This window comes from Mauremys mutica, chromosome 12 (assembly GCF_020497125.1).
Source record: "Mauremys mutica isolate MM-2020 ecotype Southern chromosome 12, ASM2049712v1, whole genome shotgun sequence".
NCBI lineage: Eukaryota > Metazoa > Chordata > Testudines > Geoemydidae > Mauremys > Mauremys mutica.
Window position 1 is genome coordinate 8,666,386 of NC_059083.1, and position 25,168 is coordinate 8,691,553.

At 46.7% G+C, this 25,168-nt stretch overlaps 1 protein-coding gene and 1 long non-coding RNA gene across 2 annotated transcripts; one reads left to right on the top strand and one right to left on the bottom strand.

Moving 5' to 3' along the window:
• The first annotated feature begins 394 nt into the window (after positions 1-394).
• On the top strand, positions 395-3,707 carry LOC123344978 (killer cell lectin-like receptor subfamily B member 1B allele C). Its single transcript, XM_044981482.1, has 5 exons — positions 395-521; positions 1,030-1,164; positions 2,526-2,680; positions 3,063-3,175; positions 3,584-3,707. The coding sequence occupies exons 1-5, from the start codon at positions 395-397 to the stop codon at positions 3,705-3,707; spliced, it is 654 nt and encodes a 217-aa protein (XP_044837417.1).
• A 2,604-nt stretch (positions 3,708-6,311) lies between these two features.
• LOC123344987 lies at positions 6,312-11,571 on the bottom strand. Its single transcript, XR_006572686.1, has 3 exons — positions 11,556-11,571; positions 9,651-9,693; positions 6,312-6,999 (listed from the first exon to the last, which is right to left on the bottom strand). It is a non-coding gene; the product is annotated as an uncharacterized LOC123344987 (long non-coding RNA).
• Between the last annotated feature and the right edge of the window lie 13,597 nt (positions 11,572-25,168).

Below are 25,168 nucleotides of genomic sequence, written 5' to 3' on the forward strand. Positions count from 1 at the left end.
GCTCTGGCAGTGATTTAAAGGGCCCGGGGCTCCCCGCAGCGGCTGGAGCCCTGGACCCTTTAAATCACCGCTGAAGAAGCCAGTCCAGTCAGGCATGGCGTACCAGCTCTTATCAGTACACCGGACCGGACCAGCTTACTTTCACCTGAGTGGGACCTAACCACATTGTTAACTTGTGATGTTGCTAACAGGAGGTCAGTGTTCACATGCTCATCAAGTTCCAGTATTTCATCTGGTTAGTCTCAGGGCTGCCCTAAGAGTGACTTGCTCCTTGACTGACAGGTTCAAAATTATCCTGCTATTATGTGAGGGGGAACATAACCCCCATCGGAGGCTGCTGCACCGGCTCCATTGGAAAGCAGCTGGTCACTGCTATTTCTTGCACTATATGCAGATGTTTCACCAAACACTGACTCTTCCAGGTCACCCTCAGTGTCCCCGCTGGCATCGGATGGCTCTGGGGGTCGGCTGGGCTGGGAACATCGTCCTGCTGGGAGCTGTGGTAGCGATGGGAGTGTGGGGTGAGTAATTCAAGGCTAGTTATTCACTTGTGTGTAACGCTGCACCCCGAGATTTCCTCTTCCCCCACATTTCCACGGAGACTCTTTCTTGTTCCTAGAATCCTGGAAATGTAGGGCTGGCAGGGGCCTCACGGGGTCGTCTAGTCCAGCCCCCTGCACTGAGTCAAGGTTATCGATTCCAACACATTTGTGAATAAAATCATGGACGCTTCATCATTCCAAAGCAGAGCAGAATATTCCGTGAACAATGTGTAGCTAAGAGCTTGATTCATGAACCCCTGTGATCCAGCTATGGCAACTCCTCTGTTAAGCGTGCAGGGAAAAGGGAAGGCATCTTACAATGTGCAACGAATGAGAGTTTCTGTCTTGTTCTCTCTCTTTCCCTACTCTAAACTTGTCACCGCATGTGCACGTGTTTGTTTTGCACACACACACTCTCAGTCTCAGGTTGCTAACTCGGAATAGTTAACTCTGGTTCACAATCATGCTCTTTCCTTCCCGTCAAAAGGAAATTTTAAGGGCCTGGGGAATGACGGTGCCAATGAGAGACCCAGCTACGGCTATAACTGCAGCACTGAGCTGAAGGATTTTCCATTCTGCTTCAAACAGTTTCTATGTGAACCTCCATCCAGCTACTCAGGAGGTAATTTCTGCTCCTTTGCTCTCTCAGCTGCTTCCCCATAGTTCAGTGACACCTAGTGGTCACTTGGGGTAATCTCAGTGTGTACAGTACCAAATGCACTAAGGATCCTACTTGTGTAGATCCTTTCGTCCCAAAGGGCTTTACAAACTACTTATAGCTTGTAGCTGTAGGGAACCTAAATACAGGCATCACTTACACTTGCCACTGGCAAAATTTCTTCTGACTTTTTAAAGAAGCTCTTGCAGCTTATTGTTCGCAACAGACCTTTGAAAATTCAGCACGGGGAGAGGCCTCAGGCTGGAGAAGGGACTTTTCTTTGTTTGAAGAAAATTCACTTAGGCTCTGCTGAGCTGTGAACTCGGGAACAACCATCATTTCCATTTTCGCTCGTGAGCCTCAGGAAAGGTCAGTAACATGCTAAAATAATAACAGCATGAGCCTTCTAAATGCTGAGCTCACCCTGTGTCTGGACACACACTGCACTGGGAGCTGGCAGAGCAGCTATAGCTGGGAAGGTGAGAGCTGGGCCAGGCTCCCCACAGCCCAGCACCTGATCATGTGGTTTTTGCCCCATAAGCTTCCCTCAGAGACAGGGCGAGAGCTGATTTGGGCGCCTTCTGACAGCCTCCGAACCCAACAGCCCCTTCCCCCACATCACAGCCTTTTCCTACCAGCAGCTAACACAGTATGCCTGTCGCTGAAGGGATCCAGTCTGTGCTGACGGTTCAGGGTGCAAACCCTGCTGATGATTCACACTGGGCATGTTGCTTCAGTTGCACACCATAGAATTATTGTTCTTTTATTTTTAAACTAGGAAATTCCAAAACATTATTTGAATGGCGGGAAAATCAAGCACTCAGAAGTCGGGAAATGACAGATTTATGGTGCATGGATAATTCTGCCCCTTTGCGCATATGTATTAATAGACAATCTTTAATTACATGATCACATACTATTGTTTTCTCAATAGGGCCTTGCCTCATTCAGTGCACAAGGTGGACCCACATGGGGGCAGAATTAAGGTTGCACGGGCCACAATAAAACAGACATTTCCTAACTTCCGAGTGCTTGCCTTTGCAAGCTAACACTGCCCGATAGCTAAGGAGAGAAAGTGAAGGAGAATCCCAATTGAGCATGACTTGCATTAGCCAGTACAGTTCCAGGACTGGAGTGCTCACATCCTCGCCCATACCCCTCACTCCTGGCTGCAGCGCCTCCTGCTGACTGAATATGGGACCTGTCCCCAAACAAAAATAAGGGTAGTTGTTCTAGCTGCATGAAGCCTCTGTGATTGACTGGGATGAAGTTCAGCATTCGTCAGAACCTTCAGCTCCATTACGTGTTTCCATTTTCCCCTCCAGAGGGATCAGGGTGCAAGCTCTGCCCCCCAAACTGGCTGCTGCACAGGGACAAGTGCTACTGGGTGTCTAAAGAAAAAACTCCTTGGAACAAGAGCCGCGACGACTGTTCAAAGAGGAGTGCTCGACTGTTAACGATTCGGGATCAGGATGAGATGGTAAATAAAACCTCTGGGGAGATGAGCATCATTAGTAATAATTAATACACAAAACTGCTGTTGTGTGTCAGTTAAGGTTACTCTATACACAAGGCACCTACACAAGCTAAAAAGCAAAGGACTTAAAAAATTAAGTACATACCCTATACTCTACAACCTGGCACTGGACACTTCACTAGTAGCACAACATAGACCACAAAGAACGTACCACAACCTTAACTCTGTCCCAGCAGGGACAGAGGCTAAGTGACTGGCCCAAGGTCACACAGGAGTCTGGGCTGGAAAGGGGAATAAAATCCAGCTGTCGTGAGTCTCTGGCTAGCACCTGAACCACTATAACCTCCTTTCTCCCTGTCAGTTTATTGTTCCATGTCATTTACAGGCCTTCATACAAACTACTTCCAAAGACGCAAACCGGATCTGGCTTGGACTCACCATTACATTCCCTGCAAGGAAAAGGATTTGGGTGGACGGCTCCCTGTTAAATCAAACACTGTGAGTGTTGTTATCCTTGGAGTCCATGTAAGATGCCCAGCAGGGAGCAGGGGGTTGTTGACTTTCCAGCATTGCTGTAAGCAGAGGCTACTTATGTACACAAGGGGTGTTCAGTGCTAGGCACAGTCCTCTGCACAGAGGGATGGTCAGTCCTAAACCTCAAGAGATGATTTACATCAAGAGTGCAGCTAATCCTGAGGGTTGTTTTTTCTAATGTGAACAAGTTGTGTTCACTTCTGGAAAACACCAGCCAGCAGCTTCTACAGGATGATGTGCCGGGAAGTCTTATCAACCAGGGCTCTGTAGGAACAATTCAGGTGTTAAGGAAGAAATTCGTGAGAGGTGTCAGAATGAGGAAAAGCTGCTATAAATCTTGTTCAAAAACTAAACAGTGATTTTGTTTCCCAGGTTCAAGGTGGTGGCTCCTGCTGAAGGGAACAGCTGCGGGGTGATAAAAGCAGATCGGGTTCATTTTGAAACCTGCAGTGCTGTATCGAAATGGATTTGTGAAAAAGACGCTCTTCTGATATAGACAGTGACATTAGCGGTCTGCACTTGTGTGTGCGAAGGACAAATCCTCTGTAGTGTCAGTCTGTCACGTGAATGATGAATAACATAGGTGAGCTTCAAAGGGAAAAAATGGACTTATGCCCTTTCCCCTTCCCTGCTTTTATAAGGTGGATAGAAATGGCCCCGAAGCCTTTTCTTGCATTTGAAATTCAGGTCCTGTCTGGGCTGGATGATTATAGTGACGGGAGAACTAGTGAAAAGACATCACAAGTAGAGGTGGGGGACAATTTTCCACTATATCATTTATTTGCAACCTCCCTCCCTTTAAAAAAATGCACTTTTGGGCCGAACAAGACTATTCACAAACTGGTGTTGAATTCACTGAATAGTTTCAGCTAAAATAAAAACAAATAAATAAAATTCACACTAGTTTCACAAGAGGACTGGAGGAGGAGACAGCAGCTAACCCCACCCAACAGCCAAGTGGTTAATGCACCAGGTTTGAATCCCTGCTCTGGAACAGTGTGAATAGATTAACCATGTACATCTAGACGTGGCTGTGCTATTTTAATACAGTTTTCTGTCAGCAACAGAATCCATTCCCAGGAAAGAGCTCAACATACCTAAGAATCAGGTCCTAGTACGACAAATGTATTGCAGAGCAAGGTTACACAGTGAAGATCAGGCACCTTCAAGAATCTAACTTGCTGCAGAGAAGGCACATAACTCAAGCAGCAACAATCTACCCTCTGAAATTAGGAATAATTAGCATTTGTTTCATTAGCAGCCTGGACTTTCCAGCACTGCACATTTTTGCACAGTAATTTCTTTATAAAAGACATGTAGGAAAATAGTTTACAGTAAAAAGTGCCTTAAAGAAATCTATCCATCATATTACGCTTTTGCTCCTGTCTTTAGGATGGGTTTGTGTGTTCTTTGTTATCTGTGTGTAATGTGCAAGTATTGGAGTGTTCTGGTATCATCCTGGCATATGTTTGTATCTCTAGTGTCCAGTACCTTTTAGGTATGTGTATTTTTGCAACATCAGCCCTTTCCTTGCCAGCTCCTGTGAGCAGGGCCTGCCTCTGGCTCACAGCTTAACTTTGCGTTAGCAAAGTCTTGACCATTACCTTAGTTCAGGCCTTAGGCCTCATACCGGGCCTCTGATACCAAGGGTTTATGTCTGAGGGCCTCATCTTACCACACTGCCCCACTTTTTATCATTTTATGGGGAGAATGTTTACCCATCGTCCCAGAAAAGCATAATGTATGGACTGAGGATAACCCAGTGGGCTAAACACTGTTATATGGTTACCTTATTTTACCATCCATACACTCATGCCCCATCTGTCTTTTTAGTCTGCACATTCTCTTGTACTACGGAGAGACAGATTTTATTATCCAATTATTTTTAGTCCCTTATGATGGGCCTGGGAATGTTAGGCCCAGGACCATGACTGAGGAATGTAGTATTATGATTGAGCCTTAGAGGCACTCCCAAATAATTACTATATATGGACGTGGCATACATATTTGTAGCATATATAGGCATATATGTATAGTATGTATGTGTACATATAACAGCCCTTTATATCCAAACATAACAATTCTTTTCCAATCTGGTGTTGTAGTTCGGCCCTTGTGGTACTGCAGATAGCAACCCCCTTTTATTAGGGCAGTTACAGTTACCATCTGTATCATTAGTAGTAGGCTGAGTGTTTTGAAATACTGGGATAGGGATTGTAATAATGTGTCCCATAGTGCTATGTATATGAGAAGTAAAACAGAAATTTGGAGTAGTGACACTACCACTGAGGCCTTTAAATATAAATATATTGTAATTACTTACTACCCAGTACTGTGCATCCATGTTATAGATTACCCTTACGGCTGATTGTCACCCTCTGGTAAGCTTCACTGGGCAGGAAACAAAAGTGGGTAGCTTCTCTGTTCCATTGGTTGCACAGCTCTGTGATACACCAGTAGTTGACATAGATCCAGTTGTTTTTTATGGATGTTATTTTTCAGAAAATCTACTGAATGGACAGTAACCAATTTATCAAGTATTGCTGTGTCAGGATTTAGTATTGGTACCCAGACACTGAACAAAATTGTTTTGAATAACAAATGCTTTAAGGACGTGCATGCAAGGTGGAAACTGCAGAATTTCTCCAAACCTTTATCACTCGGAAGGGCCCTTCCCCCCGCCCCCCCCCCTTGGGCAGCCTGAAAGCATCGGCCTCTTGCACTTAAGCTGGGCTGTCTGAAAGGTCAGGCAGACATCTGTCCATTTGTCATTTCTGAAAGAATTTGTAGCCATAAGAGCTAGAGCTACTTCTTCTTTTTAAATTAAAGCTTAGCTTGAGCATGTTGGGATCAAGGAGACGCGGAGTCAAGAGGTTTGTTAAGCAGGCGTCCCGAGCTCTCTTGAGCTGGGTTTTTATTCGTAATTAGAACAAAGAGCATGAGATCATAGTTACTTGTAACATATTGATTGGTTCACCCATAGCCATCTCCCTTTGTGCAATATATCATAATTGGTGAAGGGGCTACGTGAGCTATTGGAGGGGCTACGTGCGCTATTGCCTAGTCTGTGCTTAATCAATAACCTGAGCATTGCTTTACCTTAAGCCAGGAGTAAATGTAATAAACACGTGTGTGGTTTGCCAGCACAGCATGTTTCACTACACCTCCCCCTTTTTGTTTTTAAGCAATTTGCAGGCATAATTCTAGCACCTCCCCCACCGCCCTCTGCTCCGTTAAGCAGAAGGTACTTTGGTTTAAAGTCTTTGCAAATACCTCCCATATATTAAGATGAACCCCCCCAGTCACTATCGGTCCCCCTTCCGTAGGGACAGTAGTTAAACTGAAAATAATTATTGTTAACAAAAGTACAGAATTGGCATTTAAGGAGGCTATTAATGCCATCATATAGTTCTCTGCCGTTTTCTCTTGTCCTGTTTTTTCCAACAGTTGTTCAGCCTGATTAGCTAGGTTCTTTACTTGGCCCCATGTAACAGGTGCATTTCGCTGGCCCCCTCGTTTTCGGCCCGTTGTTACTTTTCCTTGTTCATCATATAAGTGTATGTTGAAGTCAGGGATGGGGTTGCTCAGTCCCTGATGCCACGCCATCCTTGTATGGTCGAACGTATCGTGCAGGTACCCAGAGCGGGCCGCTTGGTGTTGATACAGCTGCGTAACCGCGCCCCCAGGTGATTAGTGGCACAGGTCCGCTCCACTCCGGGCCAGGTAGCTGACGATAGGTTACCTTTGGAGCAGGAAGAACTTCGGTCGTCTGATAATGCCGTTGTGCCCTGGTGAAAAATTGAGAATTGAAAGGTAATAGATTTAAATGATTGAGTGTAAACAGTACTTGAGCCAGCCATTCTTCCTTTTCTGTCAGGCTGCCGGGGACAATTCCCCCTTTCTGTTTTTGCCGCAGGAGGGCAGTTTTTAATGTGCGATTAGCTCGTTCTACAATGGCTTGTCCTTGGGAATTGTATGGGATGCCAAAGGTATGCGTGATTCCCCATCGCGTGCAGAACGCTGCCATCGCTGAAGAGCAATAGGCTGGGCCGTTGTCAGTTTTTAAAGCTGATGGCTTTCCCATCACTGCAAAGGAACGAATGAGGTGATTACAGACGTGTTTTGGCTTTTCCCCTTTTTGTGGCGTTGCCCATATATATCCAGAATAAGTGTCTATGACTACATGCAAATAGGACCAGGGAGCTAATGGTGGGAACCGAGTGACGTCCATTTGCCACAATTGGTTTGCACCTAGCCCCCGAGGATTTACCCCGATAGCGGGTCCTGCGAGGTTTCCAGTACACTCAGGGCACTGCTGAATAATCGCTTGTGCATCAGATAGTGGTATGGAAAATTGCTTGGCCAATGCCCTAGCATTTTGGTGATGTAAGGAGTGACTTTCCATAGGAGAGCAGGGGAAAGCCTTTAAGGCGTTATCAGCATAGGCATTGCCTTGCGAGATTTCTCCGGGGAAAGGCTGATGACTTCTAACATGTGCGATAAAAAATAGATGTCGTCGGTGACGTAATATCAGTTGTAGGGAAAGAAATAAACCAAGCAAATTATTATCCAAAGATGCAGTAACACAACTAGAAGCAATATTACTAACAACATTGGCAGCATACAAACTGTCTGTTATGAGGTTAACTGGTTGATCAGAAAATGTGTTAAAGGCAAGAATTAACGCAGCTAGCTCCGCACGCTGAGGAGAGCGTTGCGGTAAGGTAAACTGGGATTTCCACTGGTCATTTTTCTTCCAAGCAACCACCCCTCTGGAGGGGCCACCATCGGTGAAAATGGTAAGAGCTTCTGTTATGGGAACGGGAGATACCAAGTAAAATACTTTCAGCGGAATATGCTGAGCAACTTGGAGACGAGGATCCTTGGGAGTATGGTAAGTTACGGACCCAACATAATTGGCTAGGGCTATTTGCACCTCCTCCGAGTGCATACATGCAACTTCCCAGGTGGCGAGGGGGATGGGGATAATAATGTTTACTAAATCCATGGCAAACAAGTTTAGTGCTCGATTGCGTCCTTTAGTGATTAATTGAGCAAACATTCCAGACAATGGGACGAGTGTGTTTTTGTGTGTGTGTGGTAAATACATCCACTCGAGGATAAATTCTCTCTCACTTGTATGTTGAAGTAATGCCCCCATGAATTGCTTAATGTCCCCAAGAATGATTAAGGACGGGGGCACGTCAGGTACTGCTCTATCTACCCACCTTTCTGCCATGGCTTCGTTGACCTTATGCACTACCTCCCGTTGTTCGTTTGTCAGTGATATTATGTCTCCCGGTTGCTTTCCTAATTTTAGGGCATTAAACAGTGGAGTTAGCATAGATGTGGGAATCTTGTAATACGGTCTTATCCAATTTATGGATCCTAGAATTTGCTGTAGTACTACATATGTTAATTTTTTTGGCAAGGTAAGTTTTGGAAGTATGGGCATGGAGTATGCTGCAAGCATTTTATGACCTAAATATTGAAAAGGTTCGGATTCCTGTATTTTTTCCGGGGCTACTACCAGACCCGATTGACTTAAGATATCCGTTAACTCACTTTTCCATGTGGTGGGTAGGGGCCTACCGGCTATTAAGATATCATCCATATAATGGTATACAAGTAGCTTTTTGAACTTATTTCTGAAAGGTTGAAGAGCAGTGTTTACAAAATACTGACACATGGTAGGGCTATTTAACATGCCCTGGGGTAACACTTTCCAATGATAACGTGTTGTGGGTTGGGCATTGTTCAGGACTGGCACTGTGAATGCAAAATACTTTCTATCCTTTTCCTGTAACGGTATTGTAAAGAAACAATCCTTTAAATCAATTATTGCCACCTGGTAGTCATAAGGGATTAAATTTGGATTGGGGAGGCCACACTGCAGGGGGCCCATTGGTTCTAGTATTTTATTAATTTCCCTCAAATCGTGAAGGAGCCTCCATTTTCCTGATTTTTTCTTAATTACAAAAACAGGAGTATTGTACGGGCTTGTAGTATGCTCAATGTGTTCATCTTTCAATTGTTGCTCAACTAATTGCTGCAAAGCTTCTAATTTTTCTTTAGGTAATGGCCATTGTTCTACCCAGACTGGTTTATCAGTTTTCCACTGTAACGGAAGAGCCTGAGGCTTACTCATCTTCCAAAACCAGTTTTGCCCCTATCTGTTCTAACAAATCTCTTCCCCAAATGTTAAACTGTAAAGGCAATATGCAGGGTTGAATATATGCTATTATGGGACCTTGTTCCTGGGATTTTACCGGTAACCATTGAGAGCTCTTTTTAGATGCTTGGCTTCCTCCTACCCCGAATACCGCAGGGGCTATCTCAGAGGGCCATTTAGGTTCCCAATCCTTTTCAGCTATGACAGAAACATCCGCCCCTGTGTCCAACAAACCGGTCAGCCACTTACCTTGGAGGTTATACTTACGTTGAGGTTTGTGCAGGGATATTCGGTGTACCAACGCCGCCACCTGTGGGTGAAAGGAAGAGTCGCTGTCGCCTTCAGTACGGGTTGATCCAAAGCCTCCTGTACGTGTTACCTGTGATTTTTCTCCAGGGAGCTCATATGGCAACAGTATCATTTGTGCCCAGGAGTCCCCTCGTCTTAAAGTAAAAGGCAGGTGACTCCAATACTGAACATATATTTTTCCCTGATAATCAGCATCAATCACTCCTGGAACTACCATAATTCCTTGTTTGCTTGCTGATGACCGAGGGAGTATAATGCCCACCGTCCCTTCAGGAAGGGGCCCTTTTAATTGAGTAGGCATTAAAAGAACTTCCCCCGGTAAGAATGAGGATTTTTCTTCTTGATTATACAAATCTATTCCAGCACTGCCGGTCGTTGCCGGTTGCGCTGTAGTCAATTCTTCCGCCCCCATTGTTTTTCCGGGGCCCGGGGAGGGCCCGGTTATTGGTTTCCCTGCCCCAGTCCTGATCGACATTGATTTGCCCAATGATACCCCTTGTTGCATTTAGGACATTTTTTGGAGGGCCTACCCCCTTCCTGGGGTTTTCCTTTATGTGCTCCCCCTCCAGGTGCCCTACACTGGCTTTTAAAGTGACCCGGTTTTTTGCAATTAAAACAATTTCCTGTGGGTTTATTACCTTGTCTTATAGCCCCCGCCAAAAGAGCCATAGCATGGGTTTGACTACCGACATCCGCGCAAGCCTGAATCATGTCCGCTAAAGTGTACGAGGGGCGATGTATTATAGATTGCAGTACCTTCTTGCAATCAGCATTAGCTTGCTCATAGGCCAGTCGCCGTAAAAGCTCTGTCTGTGCCTCCTCGTTATCAACCTGCCGCTGTACTGCTTCCTTGAGCCTATCTATGAACTGCGGATACGGCTCTGTAGGCTGCTGCCGGGTGGCTGTGAAAGACCTAGTCGGTTTCCCACTTACGGGAACCCTTCTGAAAGCTCTCATAACACTAAGTTTAGTACGAATATATGTATCTGGGTCTAACTCCAACTGTCCCTCTATAGTGCTAAATTGGCCTGCTCCATAAATCTGGTCAGGCGTGGCAGCTGGGGTTGAGTATCCCACAGCAGCTAACCTAAACTCACTGTCCCACACCATATACTGGGCGGGGGTCAGCACCATACGAAATAAGTCTTTCCAATCTTGTGGAGCCATAATGTAGCCATTTCCAATTCCTTCTAAGATGCCTGCCACGAAATTAGACCTGATGCCTGTCTCCGTGATAGCTTTTCTCACTTCCCTCAGTACTGTATACGGTAGCGCCGTCCACTCTCTGACGGCATTGCCCTGTGCATCGACTCCTGCCGCTATAGGCATTAGCATGGGCAACTCTCCCTCCCACTGATGTTCTTCCTCCAAACTCAATTCCCCCGTCTCACGCGCCAACGCAACCGCCGCCCGGACGCAGCCCCCACGATTCCCCCGGAAACAAGACTGATCAGTTCCTTTATTAACGGAGGGATCCGAGGGCTGCTGCCCCGTATCCGACACCGCAGGCGCTGGTGGTAGCACCCGCGGGTACGGAGGCGGTGTTGTCAGCGCGAGAAGCGGGGCGGCAGTGAGAGACGCCTGTGGCCCCAGTTTTCCCACTGCCTCAGTACAGCGCTGCCACATGAGCAGGTGCTGTACTGCTGCTCTCGGTGTCTCAAAGAGCTGTGTTCCTATCTTTTGCCAATCTGCTTGCTGCAGGGACCCCTCTTTGGGATACCAGGGGCATTGACATTCTATTTCCTTAACAAAATCCTCTACATGCCGCAGCGTAACCGCTGGGCAACCGCTCCCCTCAATGAGCTTAAATAATTCCTTAGCATGAGCCTTTTGTGGCACTGATAAATCGCTCCCCATACTCACGAGTGGCTGTTTCCAGCGGGTGCACCTAGACTATTCCAGTCGGATGAGCAGGGGTCCTCGGGATCTGGTGAATCACGTCGGGGTCACCAGATGTTGGGATCAAGGAGACGCGGAGTCAAGAGGTTTGTTAAGCAGGCGTCCCGAGCTCTCTTGAGCTGGGTTTTTATTCGTAATTAGAACAAAGAGCATGAGATCATAGTTACTTGTAACATATTGATTGGTTCACCCATAGCCATCTCCCTTTGTGCAATATATCATAATTGGTGAAGGGGCTACGTGAGCTATTGGAGGGGCTACGTGCGCTATTGCCTAGTCTGTGCTTAATCAATAACCTGAGCATTGCTTTACCTTAAGCCAGGAGTAAATGTAATAAACACGTGTGTGGTTTGCCAGCACAGCATGTTTCACTACAGAGCACAAGACACAGCCACCAACAAAAGGTACCAGCTCCTGTCCCAGCATAAAACGTTAAACACCTGGGCTGGACTTATTCCAAAGTAAATGCCTGGCCCAACTTTACCTGAGCAGGGGTGGGAAAAACTGCTGCAAAACTTTCTTAAGCTTTGCATCAGTGTCTGGGCCATGCTAAGGAATGTAATGCATTAATATCAACTTCCCCATTCACTTGCAACAGACAAGGAACGTGGAGTGACCACTTGTCCCTTATTTTAAGGGACCTCGCTTGATCATTTTAAACAGTAAATTGAGCAGCAGAAATACACCTATGAGAGAAAAATTCCTGCTTTGCTGAGGGCTATAGGGCTTCCCTAAAATAGAGCATGGGGTTCCTTAGCTGCATCCAATAAAGGGGTCACCCCAACCAAGAGCATCTCACGAGTCTAGTCTCTGCGTGCACAAGCTCCGTCTTTTGTTCGTTTCAGCTTCACCACCCCCCAGGCTAGGGGTCAGGGGAGGGTAATATTGGCAACTTCCCCTTTAAGGGGAAATAGACCACGGCCCCTTTAAACCCGCTCCACCCGCTTGCTGCCGGTCTCGCTCTCGTTGCCCGAGCTCTCGCGGGATTTCCGGCGCTATAAATAAGACCCGGTGCGGGCCACGCTGGCGCGTTTCTTTCCCTGCGTTCGCAAGTCCACGTGGTGAGTGTGTCCGGGCGGCCGCTTGGATCCGCCGCCGCCGCCTTCCCCTGCGCTACCGGGGGGCGACGCGCGGCCCCGGGAGGGGCCCGGCCGGGCCCCGTGCGCTGGGCTCATCCCTGGAGGAGCCGCGGCTGGGGGGAGCCGGGGACCGGGCAGGCCGGTGCCTCCAGCCGGACCGAGCCTGGGGCAGGACTCTCGGCTCCGGGCCCGGGGCGCCCTGTGGCTCGGAGCGTGTGAAACTGGTTCTGGTCCCTCTCCTGACCCGCTGCCCGCCCGCGGGGCGCGATCCTCGCTGCAGACCCGCCCCGGGGCTCCCTGGGCGCAGCGGGTTTGTCAGGCCCGGGGCGACCTGATCCCAGCCACGCGTGGGGGAAGCCCCGGGGTCAGCCCGGCGCTGCGGTGTGTCCGTCTGGCTGCAAGGGGAAGGGCAGCCGCTGGCCTCGGCCCAAGGCTGCCTGCAGTAGCTGACAGGCAGGCGGGGACTTTCATAGGGACTGTCCTGCTTGGACCTCCCCAGCCCAGCTGCTGGGCCTGGCAGGGTGTTATTGCCTTTGCCTTAATTTTATCTCCTCTGAGATGGCTGTAAACATGCTGCTCACTCAAAGCACCTTGGATAATTGGATCTGTGTAAATGCAAATCCATTAATGGTTGCAAAGTCTTTGGAACTGCTGGGAGTCACATAAAACACAGTTCTGATCTTGATTAAAGGGGGGGATGTGCTGTGTAATGCTGATACCTAATGGTGACTTCTTACCTTCATCATATGCTGCAAGGCTAATACAACACCAACAGATGTCACTCGCTGCATTATGTTAACTTTTCTTGATGTCACAGTATTATCGGAGAGGAAATAAGGGGAAGCCATTTATTGCTTGCTTGTGTGCTGCTTATGTTTTAGTCTTATTAATAAAATGTTCATAATTGGCTGTAATTATGGAGTTTTCTAGGGTATGGGACGAGCCAGGTGTGTTGCTAGTGCTGCTGCTCTTGGAGCTCGGCTGTTAGCTGCACTAGTAGAGAGCGTAGCATGTTGATTCAGCAAACCTCAAAGTAATCATAAAGAGACCATTGGCTTGGTGTGGTGAAGGTGCTTGGCAGCTTTGTCATTAACAAAGTGCCCTGGCTCAAGGTTACAGGTTTGCTTACACATACATCCCCCTGTGGTGTGCCTGCCCTCCCATCCCAACAAGGTAGTGGCGCAATCTACATAATGCTGTCCCCTAAGCCTGTACAAAGTTGCCCCTCCTATGACATTTTTTGGCTATACATTGATGCAAAAAATTGCATATTACACTGGGTAATGTTACTATCCTTATACTTGTACATCCAACAAAATATCCTCATTCATTATCCTTTCATCCCCTCTTCATCTTTACAAGGGGTCAGGGTGTTCCTGGATTCTCTTAAGAATGTGTTTACTTGAGAACTCTTGTCTCTGCATGATCATCTCAGGACAGGAACGTGCTTGACACTTACTGTATTCTGTGATGTCCTACTCTGGTTCATATTCTTAGTTATGCCTAAGGCTCTAGCAAGGCCTAGAACTTGACTAAAATAGTACAAAGGGAGGGGTGCATCACAAATGGCCCCCAGGGGTTACTCTCTTAAGCTAGCATTAATAAGAGCATTGGTGAGGTTCAACCTCATCCTCTGTGCTTCTCCAGACTATTAGTAATTTGGAGATAAAATTACTTCATGCTGAATGCCTTAAAACAGCCCTTTCATTCCAGGTTGTGTCCAAAAACACCACAGAACTCCTTCCAGTGGATTATTGACTTGATCTTCAGGAGATGGGGTCTATCACAGGAGTGGATGTTGTGTGGCCTGCAATGGGCAGGAGGTCAGATGAGATGATCATGATGGTCCCTTCTGCCCTTAAAGTCTGAGCTTTGCTTAACAGCATTGTTACTTCCTCTGCAGGAATAGTCCTGGATACCAACAGGACAGACTGTCACTGAGCACTGACTCATCAGATAAGTATTATTCAGTCACTCGTCTCTTACTCAAACTCTCTAATCCCAGCCTTGCTTCTCTGTAATGTACTATTGATTCTTTAGAGGATCTTTCTGCTCTCTCCCCTCAGGTTCAGCTCCGAGACCAGCTCAAAAGTTGTCCCAGGAAGTGACAATCAGTTTGACTACTGGGGAGGATTAGGCTGCCCATCATCTGCTGGGATATCTGATAGCTTAGGAAGGGGTCAGGAATCTCAGAATCAGCCATGAATCAGGTGAGCGGCTTCTCTTCTGAATGACCCCTGGGGTTTCAGGCCTGGCTGCTCTGGGTGAAGGTTGCAAACTAGTTTACTTGGCTCTTTGAGCTCAGATCAAGTGTAGCTTTCCCCATCCTCAGATGCTCCTGAGTTTGTCAATTGCCCAGAGCTGGGAGGGAGCAAGGCCCAGGTCCTCAAAGGTATTCAGGTGTCTAACCCAAAATCTGGAGGGCTGTTTTAGTTTGATCCCATGCATGTGCCTGCCTAATAGATGGAGAGAGGCCTTCCAGTTGGAAGGAGGTTCTCTGGCTGTGGGCTCTTATCTCCATAAGTAGGTTTGAGCATGATGTGTGTGGGTTTTTGTGAAGCTACAGCTGGCTTTATGGTTTGTGCTCTCAGCCTAGGAGGGTTGTGGACGTGTGTCAAACAGTTGCATTTGTACTGCCTGAATTGTGTGGGGTCCAAGCTAGACAGCAGGTCTTGAGGATTGGTGTGGAAAAAGTTACAAACCTTGTCATGGTTATAACAATGCATCTCTCTATGTAATGAGAGCTCAGGAGTGAGTCTGTTTGTGAATAGGATTGATCAGGGCTAGATTAAGGCATAAACATCCTGGCTAGGGCCCTGGCTCCTAGAGTCATGTCAGGACCTCAGACTGTGGTGTTTTATGTGCGTGTTTAAAATTTTGAGTTGTTGGGGAGAAAAGATTGGAACTGTGACTTTAAGCAACGCAGAAACATCTGCCTGAGTCTGCAGAGAGCCTGAGACCGTTCTCTGAAATGGGGGGGAGCTGCCTCATGCATCTTGATGGAGTGTTAACCCCAAGACCTGCTGTTGTGGAGGACCTGCATCAAGACCCCTGGAGTAAAGGAGACTCTGCATGTGGCAGGAGGGGAAGAGTGCAGTGGGTCCAACTCCTGCACCCCCACCCCCTCCCAGTAAAAACACTCATCCTCAGGGTAGATTTGATTTAAATTTCACATTTATCTCCAGGCTTCTCCTTATCCAGATCTATTCTACCCCAACAGTCTTCTATTTATGGAACTCTTTGAAACTTTGCGCTCTTGAAGAGCTAAAGGGGATTGACTCTGTACACATTTGCAGAGGGACAATAGGGTTGAGGTCTGTTTCTCACCTTTTATATATATTAAAACATTTTTGCTGTTAACAAGCATGTCATCTCTGGAGACAAATCCACAGTTTGAGAAATGCAAAACTAAGCCTCACTGATAGATTATTTAGGTTAATCTTTCTATACAGAAGCCCCTGGAACCCCATAAGATTGGGTCCCTAATCCATGAACTTTTGGAACTCATTTAAAAACTTTACTTAAACATTACATAAATATATTGTCTCATACTATAGAATCAGAATGTATTATCCCTATTCCATGGTGAGATCTTTGAGCTGTAATCTATCTAAAGCTGTTTTTCCCTCAAGCATTTTATCAAACTTTTTTTAAAAAAAATCATGGATTTTTATCCACCATGCCCCTCCTGCACCATCTCCTTGCCCTCTTCATTCCCCTGCATCTTGGGAAGAAGTTGGTGCATAGACCTTGGAGTGGGAATGATGGATTCTGTGAACCCTACAATCAAGGGGAGATGCTCTGAAGAGGACTGTGGCCCAGGAAGGATGAGGGGGCTTGAGTTGTTTTCCTTTGGATTCTCACTTACCCCGGAGGAGGGAGGACACTTGTTGGCATGGTGAATGTGGAAAGCTACGCTGAATTTACTGCCCAACTGCTATGGAGAAACTGAGGTAAAGGAGAAACAGGCTCACTGGATTCCAGGGCAGGTAAGGGCCTCTAACAGAACCCATTCTTTGGTAACTTGTGGCTGTTTGGAGTTTCTGATCACTTTCCAAAGAAGCATAAAGCTATGGTGGTTTTTGTTACTGAAAACTATTTGTAACATCAAGCTGCAGTGTCATGTGTAGTTCAGGTTTATACCACACCATCCCCATGGCACCTTGAGTGGTGTCCAGTTGCACTCTAGTGGTGTGACTAGCGCCTGCAATGTTTGGTTTGTTTTAGGATTTTGTATTGCTGCCCATCCCCCACAGTATCTGTGTCCATGTAAACCAGACTGTTTTTCCTGTCTCTATTCCTCTGGGGTGTTCAGGGAGGGGTAGCACCTCTGGTGTAGGGGCATGTCGTGTCCACCTTTGGTCCCCACCTGTCACTCAGCTCTCACCTGTGGCTCCTAGTAGCTGTAGCATGCGCAGCGGCCACACCCTGGGCAACAGCTTCGACAGGCTGGCTAAACCAGGTTGAGGGTAGCCGTCGGGCATAGACCTTCGGTGAGATGGGGCCTTGTCTATCCCAAGCATGTGAAGACAGACTCCGGCGGATTGAGCGGATGAGACCTTTTGGAATAAGACCAACGGTCATGAAGGCGGTTTCTGCAAGCGACGTGGTACGCTAAGAGCACGGCAAGACGCAAAAGACGCCCTGGTCAACCACTGTGCCCAGCCCATCTCCAACCGTCTCGACTTTTGTCCTGCCATTGGAGCAAGATGGAATCTGGGAAGAGAGTGAGGCTGACTATGCGCACCTCTCCCTCACTTTAATCCAATTCACGCGCAAGTCTTGACATCCTTCCAATTCCCGTAAACTTTAAAGTCCTGTGGCGATGGGCGAGCGACGAAGCAGCAGGTGTGGATACACTGGGAGCTGTAGCCGTGGACCTGCACACAGGCGGCTCAGGTCTAATGGTCATCTTCTTGCTGATCGAAGCAACAGCTGGATTCGGTGTCTACCTGAGTGACTGAGCAGCCCTCTTTAGGACTGCACTGCTCACCTCCGTAGTAAGAGGAAGGGGCTAGAAAAGGTGCCGTAAACATTGTTTGCTTCATAGAACCCTGGCCAGCTTACCGCGGCTGGAGGGGATCCCATCTTATGCGGTCGAATAACAAAACTTCAAACAACAAAACGCAAGGTGACACCACTCATTATTGGTACATGGAATGTACGCACGCTTCAAGACAACCCCTCAGCAGATCGACCAGAAAGAACAGCAGCTCTGGTCGCCAGAGAGCTTGCAAGATTTAACATCGATATTGCGGCCCTGTGTGAAACTCGTCTAGCCAACGAAGGTCAGCTCACAGAAACAGGAGGTGGTTACACATTCTTCTGGTGTGGACGTAGCAGTGACGAACGTCGTGAATCTGGAGTTGGCTTTGCGGTTAAGAATCATCTTGTCCGCAAACTTGCCAGTCTTCCCAAGGGCGTGAACAATCGACTCATGACACTGCATCTTCCACTACTGAGAGGAAAGCGAGTTACACTAATCAGCGCTTACGCACCCACAATGACAAATCTGGATGAAGTAAAGCACAGGTTTTATGAAGATCTCGATGCCCTACTTTCATCCGTGAAGCGCACCGACAGGCTGATTCTACTTGGCGATTTTAACGCTAGAGTAGGATCCGATCACTCTGCCTGGGATGGCGTCATTGGAAAAAATGGAATCGGCAAATGCAACAGCAATGGCCTACTACTATTGAAGACGTGTGCGGCTCATGATCTGATCATCACCAATACCATCTTCCGCCTGCCCACTCGCAAAAAGACATCCTGGATGCACCCACGTTCCAAGCACTGGCATCTCATTATGTCATCGTGCGGAGGAAAGACAGGATGTAAGGGTGACTAAGGCCATGCCGAGTGCTGACTGTTGGACTGATCATAGACTTATCTCTAAATTAAGCCTTCACATCAAGCCAAAGAGACGTCCGCAGGGAAATAAAGCTGTGATGAAAAAGATCAACGTCAGTAAACTGAGGAACCCCAACACAGCAGCTTCACTAGTAGAAGATCTTGACAACCAACTCTCAGAGCTGCAATTAGAGGAAAACGTTGAGAGGAACTGGGAACGCTTCCGAAATATCATGCACTTTTCTGCACTAAAGGTTCTTGGACCCTCACACAGGAAACAGCGGGACTGGTTTGATGAAAACGACGAAGAGATCAAGGCTTTACTTGCTGAAAAGCACTGCCTTCACCGTGCTCATCAGAATGACCCATCATCAACAGCTAAGAAAAATGCCTTCAACATTCGCAGGACCGTACAGAGCAAGCTTCGTAAGATGCAGGACTCCTGGTTGAGTGCCAAAGCAGATGAAATCCAGAAGTTTGCTGATAGAAACGATGCCAAATGGTTCTACGAAGCCCTTAGATCCTTGTACGGACCTCGGCCTTCAGGGAGTTCCCCTCTACTGGACTTAGATGGTGTAACTCTCATTACTGAGAAGACTCTGATTTTACAGAGTTGGGCTGAGCATTTCCAATCCGTACTGAACCGCCCATCTTCCATCAATAATGAGGCTATTGATAGAATGCCCCAGGCGGATATTAATTACAGCCTGGACATTCCACCATCAGAGACTGAAACCCTACAGGCCATCAGTCAGTTGTCTATTGGCAAGGCCTCAGGATCTGATGCAATTCCAGCGGAAATCTATAAGGATGGTGGTGCAATGCTTGTTGACAAACTCACTCAGCTGTTCCAGTCCTTCTGGAATCAAGGGTCCATTCCTCAGGAATTGAAAGATGTGTCCATCGTACACCTCTACAAGAGGAAAGGAAATCGAAAAGTCTGTGATAATCATAGAGGAATATCACTGCTTTCTAGCGCAGGTAAGATCCTTGCACGAGTGTTGCTGAATCGCCTGATTGACCACCTGGAACAGGGTTTACTACCCGAGACACAGTGCGGCTTCCGCAAAGAGTGTGGCACTGTGGACATGATCTTCGCAGTTCGACAGCTCGAAGAGAAGTGTCAAGAGCAGAATTGTGAACTGTATACCATCTTCGTGGATCTTACCAAGGCTTTTGACACTGTCAGTCGCGAAGGTCTGTGGCGCATCATGTCGAAGTTTGGGTGCCCTGACAGATTCATCCTGATGGTAAGTCAGTTGCACGACGGCATGACGGCTCATGTTCTGGACGACGGAGAAGCTTCAGAGGCCTTTCCCGTCACAAATGGCGTCAAGCAAGGGTGTGTGTTGGCACCGACCCTGTTCAGCATGATGTTTTCAGCCATGCTGTCAGACGCCTTTCAGAACAGTTCCTTGGGAATCAGCCTGAGATACAGGACTGATGGGAAACTGTTCAACCTGCGAAGACTCCAGGCTGTCACCAAAATAAAGTAGACTGTGCTAAGAGACCTTCTTTTTGCTGACGACTGTGCCCTGAATGCCGGATCAGAGCAGGAAAGGCAAGCTAGCATGGATAAATTCGCAGCAGCATGCGATAACTTCGGCCTCCTCATCAACATAAAGAAAACCGAAGTGATGCACCAGCCAGCTCCGAAAGCCCAACACCAAGAGCCCACCATCATAGTGAAGGGACAAAAGCTGCAAGCAGTGGACCAATTTACATACCTTGGCAGCACCCTTTCTCGTGCAGTGACAATTGACATCGCGGTCGACTGCAGAATCGCTAAGGCAAGTTCTGCATTTGGCAGACTGTTGACCAACGTGTGGGACCGCCGTGGAATAAGCCTTGCTACAAAGCTTAAAGTCTACCGAGCAGTAGTGCTAACTACCCTGATGTATGCCAGTGAGACTTGGACTGTATACAGGAGGCACGCTAGGCAACTGAACCACTTCCACATGACTTGCCTCCGCAGACTTCTGAGGATCCGGTGGCAGGATAAGGTGCCAGATACAGAAGACCTCTCCAGAGCAGGCCTGCCGTCAATTTATACTCTGCTTATGAAAGCCCAGACACGCTGGGCAGGCCATGTTGTAAGGATGCCAGACCACCGCATCCCCAAACAGCTCTTTTATGGTGAGCTGTCTCAAGGAAAGCGATCGCACGGGGGACAAAAGAAGCGATATAAAGACACGCTGAAAGCCTCTCAAGTCCCTGGATATTGATATCACCTCCTGGGAAACCCTGGCACAAGACCGATCGACATGGCTGCCAGACATCTGAAGCCAGAAGGATAACTATTGCACAAGAGAAGCGAGCACTCTGTAAAGCCAGAGCTGTAAATGTAGTAACAGTGGTGCCCACACATCTGCCCGACATGTGGCAGAACATTTCGTGCCCGTATTGGCCTTATCAGCCACCTGCGGATGCACTGTGGACAGCTCACAACCTGCTAGATGTCAAGGTCTTCTTCGAAAACGATGGACGAACATCATCATTCCTCTCCCTAGAATAACTGCCTGTTTTTAGTTTGGTGTTTCTATACTGATGCTCCTCACAGTGGTATTTGGGCACCTTCCGTGTAAAATCAATAGCTCAACACCTAGTGGTCTTCCTGAAGTCTCTGGCACATCTTCCTTTATGGGGTAAAAGCTCTGCTTGGAATAAGGTGTTTGGGGTTTTGGGGCTGGTTGGCTGACTTGAGTCATTGTGAATTTGGAGGCATTAGAGTAGATGGAGGTGTTAATGCTGCAAGTCATTCTTGTAATGGTGGAAAGGCTCTTTTGAAAAGGAAGGTTTGGCCCCATCATAGGATTTGGGTGTCCCCATGTAAAGTCAGTAGGCATTGTGGAGTCCCTAGTGTGGTCTTCATGGAATCTCCAGTACTTTTACACTTTGAGAGAATCTGTGTAGGGTAGGTTGTTTTGGCTTGTTTGAACTGGTTGGTTGGAGTTCTGGTCTGAGTGTCACCCTTTTTGCAGTAAAAGGGGTGTGCTTTTTTTGAAAAGCTTTTCTGCATTTCCTGAAGTGTACTGTTTTTTTGTGTTGTGTTCTCCTTTTGGTGGATGGGGTGTCTGTACTGTGCTGCCTGTACTGTGCTGCCTGTGTATATTTAGTGAGGGCAGGTTGAAGAAGTGAACCCTGTTCTTGGGACACAAGATGGTGGTGATTGTGCTGCTTTTTACATCCTTCGGTGCCTTGAGACAGAGCCTTCTTGGTCTCTGTACAGCTCTATCTTTGGGAGAGAAAGTTCTGCTGTGCTTGAGGAGCAAAGTTGAGTGGTATCTTAAAGGTATCTTGGGCCAAGGCTGTTAAGTACCTTGGAGATGAGCACTCAATCTTGAACTTGATGTGATGCCCTCTGGGATGCTAGTGTAGAGCATTGAGAACATGTATCACAAAGCCCAGCAGCTACCCTTCCTCATCAAGTTGTGGTTACTCAGGGCTGACTGTTTAATGCACATGGTTACTGCTGATTCCACTCAAATCAGTTGGTTTGTTTAAAATATTGGAAACCAAGGCTCCCAATCCTGATCACACTTTACTCACAGGAATCACATTAAGGACCTGTGTAAAAGTAGATCAAATGTGTCTGCACAAGTGGGGCCTGAATAAGAATGTAAAACTGATGCCTGGTACCTCAGTTTGGATGGAGAGATCTGGGCAAACTTCTGATTCAGTAACAGTTATACATAAAATCATAAGACTAGGCTTTGTAGTTATCTGCCTCTACAACAGACATGCTCACTCTTGGCACATTTTATTTTAAAGTGCTCAGCACCTAGTAGCTGCCTCTGAATATCTGTCAACTTGATTTAAGTATGTAAATGGGAGCGGAGCTCTTAAGTCGTGATCCTGCAAATGCTTAAGCCCATGCTTAACTTGATGGGCAGGATAGAAGGCACTGGGACTACTCGTACTTGTAAAGTGTGTGTGCATTTGGGTTTGTAAGATCAGGGCCTTATTTAAGTCCCAGAGTGAGGGCTGTTGGCTGTAGAGCTATTTTGAAAAATTATGTATGTGGGCATCTATAAATACATCATAATGACAGTGGTGTTTGCTTTTAGAGATAGGAACTGAGATAGGGCCCTGCTGTGCTAGATGCTGTACCAGAGTGGATTTGATTTAAGTCACTAGTCAGGAAGACTCAATTTAATCATGGCTTTCTACATAAAACTGCATTCTTGTTGGTTGGTATAACCTTAATACATATTCTTCACAACTTGGAGATGTAGGTTTCATTTTTAGAAGGTACACACTATACATTTTTAAGCAGTGATCTATTTTGAAAACTTTTCAGATGAGTTTTACAGCTATATCAGAAAATGAATCATTGTTTGGTTATTTCATTTACCAAAGGTAATGGAAGCAGTTCACCTCCCAATGACTTCATAAATATCTCCAATTCAACAGGTTAATCACTAATATTTGGAGGATTTTCTTGTCATTCTGTATTAGGAGAACACCACCAGACAGATATTTAAATTGTTTTAGTTAACTAAAACTATGTATTCTGGATTTTTTCCTTCAACAACAAACATAATTTAACAAAGCATGTGAATTTTTGAATTTAAACAGGTTTTTTTAAAATCAGGTTTGTTTTAAACATTTTAAATGAAATTTGTAAAAAAACAAAAATTAAATCAACTGTGTCATCCAGATCAACATGAGAAACTTAAAGTATTGCCTTCTGCATCTAACTCCATCTTCACCTTCATTTTTCTGTTTGTTCATAATCTGGAAAAGAAAAAGCATTCCTGCTTTTTCAGGTCTCAAATGATTTCTCAGTTTAGAATGAATTAGTCCAAAGGAAGAAAATATTCTTTGTACACTGGCAGAAGAAGCTATTGCTGTTAAAAGTGAGATTATCACTTAAGCACTTGTATTCGGAGACTGTTGAAGTGACTTCCACCAGTTCACTACTGTGACTTTTTTTTTTAAAACATCAGCAAACACATTTCTTGAATGGTTCCCCCCTAGCTCTGAAGGTTATAATAGTTGGCATTATGAAGGGATGACTGCTGGATGCCCATGTCCTAGCCAACTCCTCCTTTTCAGCAGTTAAGGATTGACTTTGGTACTGAGTATTGAGAATGTTTGCAAGAAAATGAACTGTCAATAATGCTTGTCCCATTCATTTTTAGTGCTTGTAATTTAACTGTCATTGCATATTTCTTTTAAGATCTCACTCAGTTTCTTCCAAATTTTATACTTTCACCCACTGTTCAACATTTGGGCTCATGCTTGTGGTAGGCCAGCTAGGCCTCAGTTATTATAACAAATCTCTAGGGATGAAATGACAATGATTCCTAACTTGCTTCTTTAAATGGCTGCAGAACACTAAGTGATGAACCCTCCCCATCCTCTGACAGGCAGGCGAGTGAGCATTACATCTCTTCTGCCCCATGCAATAACCAGGCACAAGGAGGGTGGGTTGACTGATTTACCCACAGTGAAATTCACCTTATCAAAGGGGTCCCAAGTGAGCGAGCTTGATAAACCCCCTTTCCCCCCAGCCCAGAGCCAGAGGCTCCAGCCCAGCCCTTTTTAGCAGTTGCTGCCCCCAGTGTGTGAGCAGGAGCATGGCCTTTGCATCAGTGCCACTGGAAACACCTTGCATGGTTACTCTTGGGGGAATTCTGCATCCCTGCGTGTGCGCACAATTCATAGCCCCTGTAGCCTATAGGATTAGCTAGCTTGCTTGCATATATATCTTTTAGGCTTATAGGTTTATATTAAAGTAAGTTCGGCTGTGACACAAGGGACCTACAGGCCATATCCTGTAGGTTGAGCTAAGGCAAAGTTAGCATATCTAAGGGTCTGGCTACACTTGCGGCTGTACAGCGCTGGGAGTTAAAGCTGTCTTCGTACAGCTGAGCAGGGAAAGCGCTGCCGTCTGGCCACACTGATGGCTACCAGCGCACTGTCGTGACCACATTTGCAGCATCTGCACCGCTCCCAATGCCACTGCATTATGGGCAGCTATCCCAGCGTTCAAGTGGCTGCAATGCCCTTTTCAAAAGGGATGGGTCGGGTAGAGTGTGACGGAGTGTGGAGGAGAGAGGATTTTTGGAGCAGACACTGTCAGCAGCTGTCTTGCAAGTTCCGACCGCCTCCCCCGCCCTTCTCTCTCTCACTGAAAGCAAACAGCAGCTGTTTGTTTTTTTTCCTCACAGACCAGATAAGCAGCCGTTTGGCAAAACGGACCCCCCCTCCGTCCCCCGTGCAGCACTGCTTCTCTCTTCAAGGAAACACTAACTGTGGGCGTTCCAAAGGGAGCCCCCTGCCTCTGCTCATTCACAGCAAATAGTGGCTGTGTTTTTTAGAGCCCAGAGTTCACAACAAAACTGAGGCATCTCAACAAAACAGAGGAACCTTCACTTAAAAGCATTATGGGAAGCTTCCGGAGGTCAGTCACAGCGTACTAAGATTATTCCCTGTTTACACTGGCACCCCAGCGCAACAGCACTATACTCTTTATTCCTCTCGGGGAGGTGGAGTACAAGCAGCGCTGTAGCCACGGAGCTACAGCACTGTATGTGCCTTGCCAGTGTGGACGGGGAGTAAGTTACAGCGCTGTAAGCAGCTTTATTGCACTATAACTCTGCTAAGGCCTAAGTCTGAGACCTTTCATCCAGACAGCAAAGT